At 43.9% G+C, this 14,992-nt stretch overlaps 2 protein-coding genes across 2 annotated transcripts; both read left to right on the top strand.

The window, feature by feature from the left end:
* Positions 1-7,224: 7,224 nt before the first annotated feature.
* On the top strand, positions 7,225-10,029 carry LOC136493599 (uncharacterized). Its single transcript, XM_066489698.1, has 5 exons — positions 7,225-7,595; positions 7,989-8,119; positions 8,527-8,652; positions 8,860-8,987; positions 9,481-10,029. Exons 1-5 carry the CDS (start codon positions 7,364-7,366, stop codon positions 9,794-9,796), a joined length of 933 nt encoding a protein of 310 aa, XP_066345795.1. The 5' UTR covers positions 7,225-7,363; the 3' UTR covers positions 9,797-10,029.
* Positions 10,030-11,162: 1,133 nt separating this feature from the next.
* Positions 11,163-12,672, top strand: LOC136493598 (ubiquinol oxidase 1b, mitochondrial-like). Its single transcript, XM_066489697.1, has 3 exons — positions 11,163-11,595; positions 11,702-12,319; positions 12,419-12,672. The coding sequence occupies exons 1-3, from the start codon at positions 11,281-11,283 to the stop codon at positions 12,476-12,478; spliced, it is 993 nt and encodes a 330-aa protein (XP_066345794.1). The 5' UTR covers positions 11,163-11,280; the 3' UTR covers positions 12,479-12,672.
* The last annotated feature ends 2,320 nt before the right edge of the window (positions 12,673-14,992 follow it).

Raw genomic sequence — 14,992 nt, 5'->3', positions numbered from 1 at the left:
GGCTATGTGTGCAGGAGATGCGGGCTTTGCAGAGAGGTTGCAAGGTGATGTAAAAAAATGACAAGCTTCATGTAGCATCTATGGTCGGTTTTCCTTTTCAAATGTATGCGTTAGAGGACTAGGTTGCAGATTTGAATTTTCTGAGCTGATTGTCATTTGAGTATTCATAGAAACTGATTTTTTATCAATGGAGAACAGTCACAGGCCACAACATGTTCTATGTTCCTCTAGATTAGATTATAGTTTTGATTTAACCGTTCTTTTAGAAGCATATTCTATCTAGAAATGTTAGGAAACTATGGATAAGAAGTCGAAGATCGCATCAACTGCTACCTTATGTAGGTAAAGGGCAACCAAGATCTTTGATTCAGAAATAGAATATGAGAAAGTTCAATTGAAATTAGAGCAACTAATTTCTACATGTAGAAGGGAAGAAGAAAGGTTGTGGCCAGAAGAGAAAAGCAAAGCCATAGTACAATGATGTGAGTGTGGGCTTCATACATTATTCTATGTCTTTTGTAGTTTGTTATATATGTTGATGTAGTTTTGGATCATCAGGTTTTATCATAGCTGCCCTACTAAATTACTACATGTTGTCTACATTTCTTGATTCCACTGATAGTAAGCATCTGATGCTGCTCGATTTCACATATTTATGTATAAATGATTGGCTTGCTAAAATGATGGCAGAATAAATGGTTTACATTGTACTTTACATTAGCTAATTTAAATATTTGAGAACATTTGTGATATGCCAACCTCTTGAAATAATTTAGGGAGGTAAATCAAACAAGAAACCAAGGACGTGTGTGATCTAGAGGAGCTGTTGAAGCATTTAGACAAGCACTACTCTTGGATGAGTTGTTGCCTGCAAGACTTGATGACTATCATATGATGCTGAGCTATATAAATCCAGCTAAAAATGCTCTGTGGATTTCTGAAAAGCAAGAAAATTTTATATCGACAAAGCAAAGCAAATGTGGATTGATATGCTTTAGTGGCGAAGGGAGTATGTGTAACACCCCTAGTGTTACGATCTTGTTTAGCACCAAGATTTAGGCCTAAGAAAAAATTCCAAAAACAAGTTTCTCGGATTTTGATTTAAAACAAACTTGAAGTGATAAGTGAATCCTGTGTGACTCAATTTTGTGGACTCCAATAACATCCAAGTTAAATTATTCAGTGCGTAAAGATATTTAGAAATGTCTGACAACAATTCTAGCAAATAAGTAGAGGATGATTTGCTCTATGGGATTAAGCGTGAACAACAATTTTTATAAACCAAATAAAATATAGCTTGTAATTCATACTTAGATAAAAGTTTGAACTGCAAGTTTAGTAGATAAAAATGCAACTTTTGTTTGAGCAAGTAAAAGTTGCCCAATAGTACATTTGATAAGCTCAAAAATCAAATCCAAGATTTAAACTAGACCTTTCGTGAATCGGTAGGAAGTTGAAATTATAGTTAGAATGCTATTTTTGACGATTTATATTAAGAAAATAGTTAAAGGGTGCGTAAATGTTTTACCCCTACGGGTTAGTATGAGGTACGGACTAATACGTGAGATGCTCACTGGCTAAAAGTAATGACGTTAGCCATTTTAAAATTGTAGCAACGAGTGTTCCCGGAGGTTGAGTCCCACTTGAACCCTTTTCGTTCTAATTCAAAAAAGAGTGTTAGACAATGCTATTTTGGCGTTTGAATTCTAACAAAAATTCCTAAATCCTAGGTTCATGTTTTGATATAATTTTTGCATCAAAGTGTGTACTTGAGCATGGTATCGGTGGTAGTTGTGTTGGATGTCCCGTGGTCCTCTTAAAAAATGTTCAAAGTACGTTGAAACGCGTTGTAGCTATACCGTTGGAGCTCTATTCGTGAACTGTCGTTCAGCGTGACAAACCTATCTTGACGTCCCTCTAACTTCATCTCTGATTATCCTCTGGTCATAAGAATTTCTTCGCTAGCTAGCTGTTAGTGCCGACTTGAGTTCGCAAAACCGGTTGAGCCTTCGTCACATTAGTAAGTTGTTTTCGGTCAGCTTTAAAAAGTGTGCGTGATGTCATTCTAGACTCTCGGACGTTGGCTGCCCGCCCGGCCAGCCTTGGCCACTGCCGCTGCTGTTCCACTATCGCTCTATGCTGCGGCCAGCCCTGGCTGCTGTCACTTCCTCGCCCTACGCTGTGCTCTTACCGTCTCGTGTCGTGTCCTGGCCCTTGCACCGCTACGACGCTATCGGCCGCCCGATGCCATTGCTGCGCGCACATGGGGATGCCCCTCCCCACACAACGCTATCATCGCCTTAATGGCACTACACACGCACGATCTCCCTGGCCACGGATTCCACAGCGCCAGCACGTGTGCCACCACTGTCGCTCTGCCACGGTCTGCCTCCGTTGTCCCGTTGCGCTAATGTCTTTGTCGTGGCATCGTTGCCTGCCTCGCATCGTTTGCTGCCTCGATCCCACGCAATAGTTTGATGTGTGAATGCTGTTGCGCTGCCGCGGCCGTGCTCGTCACGATGCCGGCTCCATTCATGCTATATGCAATATAACGTTGGATGCTTGGCATCGTGGACACATGCCGATGCCCTTCTTAGCCGCTGCTCGGCCATTACCGCGCTTAGACGCCAAGCTCGACCCAAGCACCCTTCGAGTTCAATAATAGAGCTACCTCCATCTTCCAATTTCGCACAGCTTGGACAATTACAATTCAATTCCTTGCCCCTATGTCTTGCCAGGGAAGTTACCTAGCTGCACCACTAACATCGAGCAGCGGGCGTGCACCGTAGAGGGCAAAGTTTGGAGTTTCCCCATCGCCAGCCGTTTTCTGGCTAGAGCTCTGGTCAGTTGAGGGGTGAGCTCCAATCCTTGGGATTAGGTCAAATCCTTGCACCTGTTGACTTCTCTAGACGTCCCAATGCCAATGCTTCCCTAGGTTTGGTCAGCGACCTCTCCATCGATGACGTGACGCGGTGGTGCCAAGCTGGAGCGCGCGGAGCCTATTGTCTCGCACATGGCCGGCTCTGCTTGGTCTTCCCCCACCTCAACTAACACCCTATGTGTATCTATGGTAACTCCCTGACGCTTCCTCACCTTTTGTTTGGTATATCTGTAGCCCTAGTTCACCAAAGCATCTGTGCCACTACCTTGGACCGGACGACCATGGGCGTCATCATGGCTAACCATGCCACGATGTGTCGTGCCCCATGCTCCGCCCCTTTTGCGTGCGCCCATAAGTGGGACATGCTGTCAGTTCTTGCACAGCCACTGACGAGCCTTCCTCGGCCGAGCTTGGCCGCCGAGCAGCCGCCGCACGCTGGCGTGCTTTGCTGTGGTGCTCACGAGGACTGGGGAATGGAGAAGCCAAATACTTACAGGGTGCTTGATACAAATTGGATGACTCATATAAATAGTGCTCTAGATCTCGGGTTGATTTTCACAATACTATAGGGTCTCTTATGCAAAACGCGCCCACGCCCTGGGCCTCCCCTCCTGGGCCGGCCTGTTCCCACGCGTGGGCTAGGGGCCCACCTGTGCTGGACCGGTTTCCCGTCAGATTGGACCGTCTTGGGCCGAAATGGCCTGTGGAGCTTTTCCTTTTTCTCATTCTTATTAATTCCTTTAAATCGGCTGAAAATTGTAAATTCTATAGTAAATCAAATAAAAATTGTAAAATTATAAATCCAATTTTGTTGAACTCTACACAGATTGTACTACACAGTGAATACATAAAATCATATGCTTTAGTACAAAATAATTGTCTTAAAAATTAATCTAGTGTTTGTTGTAATTAATTAAATTAATTCCTTTAGTCCAAATGCTATGAAATTTTTATGGTAGGTTCATCATATGGTTAGGTGTCCACTGTAATTTTTGCAGCTACAGAGAAATTAAATTGATAGGTTAACTATTGAGCCCTAGTTTGAATATATAGTAAATCAAATAAATAAAATAAAGAAACACCTTGAAATTGTATAACTAAAACACTTGTTGGGAAATGACATCCTTCTCGACGATGTTGATACGTAGATGAGTACGTTAGTCATTAGAGCTAGCTTGTTAGATCGTAGCATATACTCTGTTTTAAGAGTTGTTGTGCCTGGTTAATTAACTGTTGCATCATCTCTACATCACATTGCATATCATAATAAGAATGATGGTGGATCGATGGTATCAAATAAAGTAGCTAAAAAGATGGTGCTAGGAATCAGGACACAGATGGAATATAAACTTTTGGTTATATTTTACCCAGGCAAGCCCCGGTGCATAACCTCTACTTTTCTACACTTTAAATTATATTTGTGCATTAAGTTTTAAGGAGTTGAATGAAACCCACTTGCATATATATATATATATATCTTTATCCTATGAGTCTTACTAGTATGACAGGATCATATAGATTGCTATGCTATAGGACTCCGATAGAAGTCGAGTGATTTCCTGTCACTCGCGAGAGATAGAAAATATATTATTGTTGTTACTATATTATAATCACTTAGAATATATATGAATGATAAATGGAGACCGAATAGGGATATGGTTTGGGTATTGGTGGGTGTAAGAGGTTGTGTCCTGTGGCCAACGGGGCATAGCTTGGTTACACTGTTTTTCCTATCTGTGTTGGTTAAGGACCGACCATTGCATTGGACTCTAGGTAAGTCACATACTTATTATCCTAAGCACATACTTGGGTATGGGCATAGGGAAGTGTCAATGTTTCACCATCGATAGCCTGCCACGGGGGTACTCGAGGCAGTTTGTTCGGGCTTCAACGTATGCAGAACTCGATGGTAAACGCAAGAGACAGTCGATTTATTCTAGTTCGGGCCCTCGACTGTGATCAAGTAATAGCTCTACGTCTAGTCGGTGTTAGCCTTTACGTTGGATTGATTGTCAAGTGTTCTATTATCTCTTCTAGGAATCCTGTCCTTCTTTATATAGTCAGGAGGTCAGAGTTCTAGTCGATTTATAATAAGGTTCCTAGTAGGATTACAAAATACTACTACTACTAAGATTACATGGAAAAAATCCTAGTTAGACTAGATCTTCTCCCTTCCTTATGGGGCATCCCATGGGTCTCGTATCGATAGGAAGACTTGTTACTCTCTTGTCATGGGTTTCGGCTCTTTCCGAACTAACTTTTAGGGTGGTTTTTGGGTGGAGGTCCTAGCACTGCACTGAGTCCGGGACTCAGGGGCGAGGGCTTAGAGTCAAAGTTTGGACAGAGACCTAGACCCTGGGACATGAGGGTAGTGGGTTGGTCCTGCTTATACCTGGGATACAAGCGGGGCGTGTGTTTTGGGGTACCTAGCTGGGCTCATTGACTCGCGAATCACCGCCGTGTCGGTATGACTTGTCTATAGTCTAGCACCGTAGTAAGAACTAGAAGATAGAATATGGTAAAATGAATCTGATTGCTTACCACCTGCTTAAAAGTAGCACATGTGCTTATATTTAATGGTTAGTTAATGAACTAATGATGACTGCTAATAAAATTGAATATAAGGACGCACACTTAGTAATGCTTCATGTAGATGCAATAAACCCACAAGCCAGATAGCCTTGCATATCCTTGGAGTCTTTTCTTTTCTCCTATCGGATAAGTCTTGCTGAGTACAATTGAGTACTCAGAGTTTTATTTTTCCCTGTTGCAGGTGACAGGCGGATGCTATAGCTGACTCTTGTGTGTAGATCCCTTCTGGTGGGCTCAGAGAGGATTCCTTTACGCTGCGATCATAGTCTTTATTTATAACTCTCACTAAATATTTTTATAAATAGAAGTTTTATAATCTGTTGTCATAGTCTATATATCAATGCTTCATCATGTCATGAATAGATATTTATTTCCACTGTAACTCTGATCACATGTTTATATTCCGCTGTTAAATTAAATTGTTCCTAACTCTAATAACATGATCATATTCCGCTATTATAAACAATAAATATTATACTATGATATTACATGGAAAGTGATGTAAGAAATGGTTAATAATGATGTAAGCTTTATTCTCTCATTTATGATCATGATAGAAAAATATGGATTTTCGGGTTCTTCCTTGGGGTATGCTCGATGAAACCGCTTAATTTGGTGTCCTTTATTGGGTACTTAGTGTCTAATAGAAGGCACGTACTCTTAGGAGGCATTAGATTAGGTGGTTCTGCCACAGTATGACACTGATGTGACTATGGAGATTAGTGGTGGATGGAGTATGGCACGGATATCGACAAAGAGAAGCAAATGTTTTTTTTCTTGTTTGGAATATATTGGGTTAATTTGTTGCATCTTCGGACTCTATACCAAATGTTTGTTGTCAATGCTTGTAAAAAAATGCTCAGTGAATTGCCGAAATTCCTTGGTTGTACTTGTACCTATCCTAAATACAAGGCTTTCTTAAGGTTGAAAAGGGACCATGACGTTAGTTTTATGATTTTTTTAGTTTTATTATGCTTTATTTTAATTTTATGATTTTTTTTCTAGATGCTACTGTACAACTCTAAGATCTACTTAAGCAAATCAAGTTGAGGCGAGATATGACTTATTATGCCTTGTTATGTTTTCTAAATTATATACATGGTCATATACAATTACGTGTATGAAAAAAGTATCATTGTTTAATTGTTCTTATGTGCATCTCTGAAATAAAACCGTGGCGTTAGCACGGGCATTATACTAGTGATACTTTAGCCCTCGTGCTGTGAGCCTGTGATGCTGGCATGTATAAATGCGTTTTCATAACTAAATTACTTGGTTCCCGTTCGTTTCTATTGAATTTCTATCCATATTTATTTGTTTTTTTATACATTTGTATATGTTGATTCCCAATCTCATTTCCTATGGATAAATATAGAAATGGAAATGGAACCGTCCATTTCCTTCGCTACTTATACTCAGAAAAATGCAATTATCACTTTTCAAGAAATCAAATGTTTTCGAGTTTGGCTAAATTTATATGAAAAAATACAAACATTTATGATACAAAATAAGTACTAATATAAAATGTATTTTTTGTAATAAATCAATTTAGAGATATAAATATGAACTATTCAATCTAAACTTGATCAAATTTGAACTATTTTAGCGGACACGAATACTAATTTGCATTTTGTTTTGGATTGAGGGGGTACCATTATTTTGTTACACAAATGCAAGGATTTGTTTGTCCAGCGAAGACATGCTATAAGTCACGCTAGGCCGCTGGCCCACTGCACGTACGGCCCAAAAAAGTCTTGCAAAGTCAGCGGACACAAAAGCCCAAGAAAACGACAGGTCCACAGCCGCTGCGCCCAATTGCAACCAGAGACCCTCCCCGCGCCGGCGTCCGGCGATCGCCGGCATCGGAGCGATGGATCACACATCCACGTGATGGATCCGCCAGCGCCTTCTCCGAGGCCCCCTGCGGGCGATGGGGCACAGCCATCGGAGCGGAACCGGCAGCGACCAAGGTCTGCACTCCGTGGCGCCCTCGGGGTGGCCTTCCCCATCGCGGTATCGTTCCTCTTCTCCTTCCTCGTCGGGCTCGCTGGGCTCGCGCTTGGTGGTCTCTCGTCCACCGCATCGGTCTCCATGCCCTCCACCTGCCGCATCCTCTCCACCGGTCAGTCGCTGCTCCCTGCCCGATTTATTTCCGTAACCGCAGCTTGTAGATCTTAGTGTTTGGTTAAGGTTAGCGAAATTAATACCGCAGATTAGCTGTTATGTGATATGTTCCAAGAGCTTGCTGCAAATTTTAGCTTAATCGTCATTTTGATGTACATATTTTTTCTTAACATTCGTCCGGTTTACACAGTTCAGATGGTGTGAGCTTGCTATGTTAGCTAGTAAATTGCGTTGCACTAGCACTACTAGTGCTCTTCTATTAGACACTGAAGATTCCATTGGACCGCATCTAATATGCTTAATGCGATTGCTTGTATGTCCAATTGTTTGATGAAATTGTACTGCTACATATATACCATTTGTGCTTGATGCGTTTGCTGGTACATTGTAGGTGTTGACCTTAGGTCATCTAAAGTTTGCGAGCTTGGATTATTGAACTATAGAGCTAAGCATATCTTCTACCCGTCGAGTAAGAGAAGATTCCGCTGCCATGATGACTACTACTGGGCTTCAGTTTTACAGGTTACAATTTGTGCTGTAATTCACTTCCATGGTTACATCTCTAGGAGTTCTAAAAATGTTGTTAAAGCTGATGATTGGCTAAAAATTTACATGTTAAATCCAATGTTAACTGGGTATAGTTATGACACCATTCTCACACTCATTTCCTCTAGATTTAGTCCGTATAATGCTGTTTTGCTTGACAAGGTTCAGAAGTTATGCATAGTTTCTAGTTTGTTTAAATAGGTTCACAGATATGCAAAGAAAGGCAAAAGGTTCTTTACATGCTGTTAACTACCCATACTTTCAGTTTTGTGCATCCTGTTAACCACCCATACTTCTTTTACTATTATGCTTTTAATATTCATGAAGCTTGCGATATGTGTTTATTTGACTCGTTATCATTTGTGTTGCGAATTGGATTGTAGGTTGAATACACAGAATATTTTTCTGGCCAAGTATCTTATGCAGTGGCAGAGGCCCCGAAAGAGGCTCTTCCCCATAATTGTCGACCTGATTTTGGTGCTGCATGGTCAACAACATTAAAGTTCAAGGTATTTTAGTATGAGTTATCTAGTTCCCTGTAAGTAGTATTTACTTTCAATGTCCTAACACACTATAAAAGTGCTCTAAGGGTTTCTCCTTTTTTATGCGAATCTTCAGTTATGCCACCACATTTTGCTTGAGTGATGTCTAGTCTTTAGTTGTCAACTGGCAGTTCAATTTCCACATTGCCATTTCATGATCTCCTTTATTTGTAGGTCAATGAATCGTACAGCTGCAGATATATGCTAGGTAGTAACAAGGCTGATATTCACTCGGAAAAGTTATTCAATTGTACTGCTGAGGAACCTTCAGCTACGGAGCTGCTCAAAAGGATACTTATACTGTGAGTATTATGCTTTCTCTCAAAATCCCGTGTCAGCTACTTGGGTACTGCAACATATGATAATGTTGAGCTAATTCAAAGATCACTTGATCAAGCTTAGATGGCTAGTATTGTAAGTATTGTATAATCTGTTTGCTAGTTTATTGCTGTAGTCTCTTCCAGATTATTTTTCTAATTTATTACATTATCAGATGGACAAAGTCAAGTATGCTTGTAGTGCACTTTCACTGCGTATATTTTTAAGTGACACTACCTCCAGTCGATAATTTGTGATGTTTGGACATCCTTTTTTTTGCCTATGGGCTAGTACAGTTCTCCAATCGGGAATGTCACGACCAGAGGGAGTTCTAGCAACTTATTTATGTCCTTTCTAGGCCTATGCTAATTACTGGCACATCTGTACTTTTCAAAAATGGTTCCTTGTTCTCATTTAGCTGGATACCCCTTTTGTTTTCCATTCCCTTTTGGCTGACTTTACATCGAAATGTTACAGGTTTTCAGAGATTTATGTGTCAGAAGATTTCAGTTCAGAACGAATGGTTGGATATGTAGCAGCAGGTGTTGTGCTTGGCATGCTGAGTTCGATGTTCATTACAGTCTTATTTAGAGGTTTCTATGGATTGTTGCTTGCTGCTGCCAGGTGGGCTGTGAGGAAGCATAGCATCAGAGCATTTGCCAGTCGGTTGAAGCGTGCCTGCCTTCTTGTTGCCTATGTATCTGCTGTTGGCTGGATCACCTTGCAGTATAGCAAATTTATCGGATTGAAAGAACTTTTGTCGGATTCTGAACTCATGGAGAGGTTCTTTTAAACTGTAGATGTATTCGCCGGTGTATATTGTACTTGTAATACCATTTGGTTATTTAGAAAGGGTTTTTTCTTCTTTTTGATCTGAAATCTGTTGTACGAGTATGTACTTGCCAACAGCAACACTGCTGCTCTGTCACAAACGTGTTTTTTCATGCCACATTTTATCAAGACGACCAATGTCACAGATGATGCCTCTTTTTTCCTTGGAAAATAGAAGGAACTGTATGTTGCAAACTGCTGAGAATGATTGCACTTGATCACCAATTCCATATAGACTGCTTGAGCTTTTGCCCTTTTCTGATCTGGCGGCGTTCCAAATTTGCTGCAACCGCACTTGCATCTTTTGTTCCAAACAACGTGTTTCATGGATCTGTTCATCAAGCAAAGCTAGATAAACATAGCAGTTAATCTGGCATTCAGCCGTTGTAACTGTAACCACTAACCAGCACTTTACTTCTATGTTCATTATAAATTTGAGCACGCACCGTGATTATGCATGATTTCTATTCTAGTGAGGTGGAACGAACTGCACCGAAACCTCTCGGAGTGTCCTTTGATCCGAGGTGGGGAAATGGGGAATGCCTTCGGGGTGTCCTTTGGTCCGAGGGCGCGAATATCTGTTTGCTGCTACTGTTCATTCTTTTTCCGTCAGGCTAATTGTTACGACATGTCTAGAAACCTTTAGACAAGAGCGATTTCGCTGAATTTTCTTTAGTGCCGAGAAAGAGCAATTTCACTGAATTTTCCTTAGCGCCGAGAAAGATTCCACCTAATCTCCATTTCGCAGCAGACCCGCTTCAGCTTGACCTTCTGTCCCTTTGTGAATGGAATCTGGTATGCGTTCCAAACTTGTCGCACCTGCGCGTGCTGCCCCTTTTCCGTATTCGATTACCATTTTTCCAGCCACGGCGAATGGTCAAGTCGGCCACCCGGTTGACCTCCAAAGGAAGGCGGGCGGACGACTCGTAGCCGCGCATCCCGTGGCGTCCACGCTCGCCGACCCGCACGGGGGCGGACGTCCTGTACCCGTTCGCGGCTCCGTGCCTGTCACGTTGTGGGTCAACCACGACTCCATGACAGAACATTAACGATTTCTCGCGAACGGCCCTGGAAGCCGTCGAAGGCTCTTTCTGGCCCGGTCACGGGCGCATCCGTTGGTGCATTGGTGGGTTCGTCTCTATTGCTTCCGTCTCGATCGCATCAATCATGTTCCTGCACGGGAACGGGACTTGGAGACCACGGCTCTCCGCAACGCTGAAGGCTGGAAGCATCGTGCTGGACTGCTGGGCGTACCCAAGCCATGCCTAGGGCGCGCACGTATAAAACCCACCCCAACTGAAAGCGCCACCATTCCATGCTAACAGCAACAACACAAATCATCAGTTACGTTCCGTCGAAGAAAAAAAAAAGCTTTCTTGTCCCACAGGGAAGGGAGACTGGGAGAGGAGTCGTTGTGATTAGTTGATCACCAGACGTCCAGACACCATGAGCTCTCGCATGGCCGGGGCAGCGCTTCTGCGCCACCTAGGTCCGCGCCTGTTCGCGGCCGAGCCGGCCGTGTCCGGGCTCACCGCGAGGGGCGTCATGCCCGCGGCCGCGAGGCTTCTCCCCGCGCGGATGGCCAGCACCGCCGCGGAGGCTGCCAGAGAGGATGCGGGTGCAAAACAGCACGGCGGCACCGGGAAGCGGGAGGAGGCAGCAGACGGGCAGAGCAAGAAGGCCATCGTCAGCTACTGGGGCATCGAGACGCCTAAGCTCGTCAAGGAGGACGGCACGGAGTGGAAGTGGCCCTGCTTCCGGGTGAGTACTGCGTGCACATTTTGCAATCCCAGTCTGTTTCATGGCGCTTGCGTTGCATGATTAGTCGCTCATGATCTCTAAACTGTGACTGACTGGACTGCTGCAGCCGTGGGACGCGTACACGTCGGACACGTCCATCGACGTGAAGAAGCACCACGCGCCGACGACGCTGCCGGACAAGGCGGCGTACCTGATCGTCAAGTCGCTGCGCGTGCCCATGGACCTCTTCTTCCAGCGCCGGCACGCCAGCCACGCGCTGATGCTGGAGACGGTGGCGGCCGTGCCGGGCATGGTGGGCGGCATGCTCCTCCACCTGCGCTCGCTCCGCCGCTTCGAGCACAGCGGCGGCTGGGTCCGCGCGCTGCTCGAGGAGGCCGAGAACGAGCGCATGCACCTCATGACGTTCCTCGAGGTCACGCAGCCGCGCTGGTGGGAGCGCGCGCTTGTGCTCGCCACGCAGGGCGTCTTCTTCAACGCCTACTTCGTCGGCTACCTTCTCTCTCCCAAGTTCGCGCACCGCGTCGTCGGCTACCTCGAGGAGGAGGCCGTGTACTCCTACACCGAGTACCTCAAGGACCTCGAGGCCGGCATCATCGAGAACACGCCGGCGCCCGCCATCGCCATCGACTACTGGCGCCTCCCCGCCGACGCCAAGCTCAAGGACGTCGTCACCGTCGTGCGCGCCGACGAGGCGCACCACCGCGACGTCAACCACTTCGCGTCGGTACGCACTCTTACACCTTACAACAAGATTCATTGTTGTGAGCAACTTTGAGCAGTTCGAGCTAATTCATTGGTTTATGTTGCCTGATACATTTCGCAGGACATCCATTACCAGGGGATGAAGCTCAGGGACACGCCCGCGCCGCTCGGTTATCACTAACAAGTCGACGTGGCCTGCTGCTCAATTCAGCATTTTTACACAATTATTACCCTCTCGTTAATCTTAATATGTTGTGCTAGCCAAAGTTGCTTAGCAGATCGATCAGGACTGGTTTGCTACTCGGAGTAGTTTGTATACTTTGTACATACTACTATTGAAGATATTTGAAATAACAATACAGGAGTATTTCCTTCTATATTTTTTGAGGAATGTATTTCCTTCTACTTCAATACAAGTTCGGCAAAACTCCTGCCGGCCATTTCAAAAAACAATACAGGAGTATATGGTTGAATATTTAGTCACATTTCGGTAATATTTAATCTAGAAATAATACATGACATAAATCACGACACAAACGAGCATAATCGTCCTAGGAACAGTATATTCAGATATACAAACGAATATGCTAATAGCTGTTTCTATCAACAGATTCATAGCACACATAACCGAATATACCAAATGAAGGTTTATGTTGTACCCTTGATCCGAGCTAGTGCTGGAGGCGGCTGGTGGGGTGTTATCACCATGCTCAGACATGGTGACCTACTTGAAGGCTTGGCGCAGGAAGAGGTATGCAGTGTAGTCCCACGAGTAGTCGCCGGGAAGTAGACGAAGCAGTCGTTCATATGTGAGAAAGGCCGCAGCAGCTGGATCGAATCGCCGGGAACAGAGGAACTCGAGGAAAAGCAGTCGTGCCAATGCGGTCCCCAAAAACTTGATCGCTTGTCTACCCGTGGAGGTACACAAGCAGACAGAGTTTCGGAGGCCTGCTCACTCAGAGCCCCTGTGCGCGCAAGGGATTTGAGCCGGAGATGGCCAAGAGCAGCAACAAACACAAGAACAATTTTTTCCCTATGGTATCGGGTTATTGCCACAACCCTTAATCCACGTTAGAGCATCAAGAGTCACCAAGACTTAGTTAAACTCTCATCCATTAATGAATACCCGTTTGTCACTCTAGCATGGTGGGTTTCAATACCATGTACACCTTTTGGAGCCTCCTCACAATAGTTCCATCGAGGAAGGTCACCAAGTTCTTCACCAGATCATCTAGGTGATGACAATCACCAGGAGTAACAACTCTTCAAGCTTCAACTCTCAAGAATGCCAACCAAGAACATGGTAGCACTCACTACGCCAGTTTGCATTTGTAGGGGCGGCTCCAGATGGTCTGTAGCATCGGTTTTGGCAGCCGCCCCTATCAAACCGTGACTACAAATCACCGATTTGTAGGGGTGGGGCGGCTGTATATTGAGCCGCCCCTACAAATCAATTTTCAGAAATCACGAAAAAAGAGGCAAAAAAATAGCAATTTTTTTTAATCCGAGGAGGTCCCCACCGGCAACCACACACCCACTCTATGGTTGCAGCATTTTTTCATAATTTTTGCGTCGTCCGGGATTCGAACCTGCAACTTATCCCTTGTGCGCAAACTCCTCTACCACTGCACCTCACGACCGCTTGTGTCTATAATCCATTTTGATTCCCCACGTATTATACAAAATTGAGCATAAATTGATTTCTTTGAGGTCATAAAATTCAAATGAAAAAGTTGTCAACTACAAAGTTTTATAACTTTTCGAGATCTACAACTTTCATTTTGGTAGTTTCTCCATCCGAGGTCACTTATAAAATTTAAATTTCAAATTTAAGAAATTCGAACATAGTTTTCCATGACAAGATGATTTCAAATGAGAAAGTTATCAACCACAAAGTTTCATAACTTTTCAAGATCTACAACTTTCATTTTTACTGTTTGTCCATCCAAGGTCGTTTAAAAAAATTAAATTTCAAATTTTTGGAAATTCAAACGTAGTTTTCCTTGACAAGATGATTTCAAATCAAAAAGTTGTCAACCACAAAGTTTCATAACCTTTTGAGATCTACAACTTTTATTTTGGTTGTTTCTCCATCCGAGGTCGTTTACAAAATTTAAATTTTAGTGCTTAATTTTTAATACTCGGCGTCTATTTGTAGGGGCAGTTCAATATTGAGCTACCCCTACAAATCCGATTTGTAGGGGCGGCTGGATATAAAGCCGCCCCTATAAATCGGGCCATTTGTAGGGGCGGCTGATAACACCGGCCGCCCCTACAAATCCATTTGTAAGGGCGGCTCATTTGGCAACCATTTGTAGGGGCGGCTCAATATAGAGCCGCCCCTACAAAGAAAGGGAGGCGTTGCCATAAATCGTTTCTGTAGACTAAAACTCAATTCTCACTTTTTGGTTTTGGTAGCTCTCTAATGTTTCACAATTCTCTTTAAGTGCTAGTAGCAATAGGGTGCAAGAGAAGCTCCAAATGAGCCAAGGGTAGCACTAATATAGAGGGTGTGGAGTCTATTGTATGCCTCAAGGTAGGCATGGTGGCCACGAGCATGGTGGTATGGAGGCTGCGTGATGGTGTGGCTTGGTTGATGGGTGTGATGGTGGCTGCTGCAAGGAGTGGAGGGAACATCTCTTGGTCAGGGTGCGCATCCTCTTGTGCTATTCTCATCATGCTTGATGGTGGGTCT

This window comes from Miscanthus floridulus, chromosome 11 (assembly GCF_019320115.1).
Source record: "Miscanthus floridulus cultivar M001 chromosome 11, ASM1932011v1, whole genome shotgun sequence".
NCBI classification, from domain to species: Eukaryota; Viridiplantae; Streptophyta; class Magnoliopsida; order Poales; family Poaceae; genus Miscanthus; species Miscanthus floridulus.
This window is presented reverse-complemented; position numbering and strand designations above follow the sequence as displayed.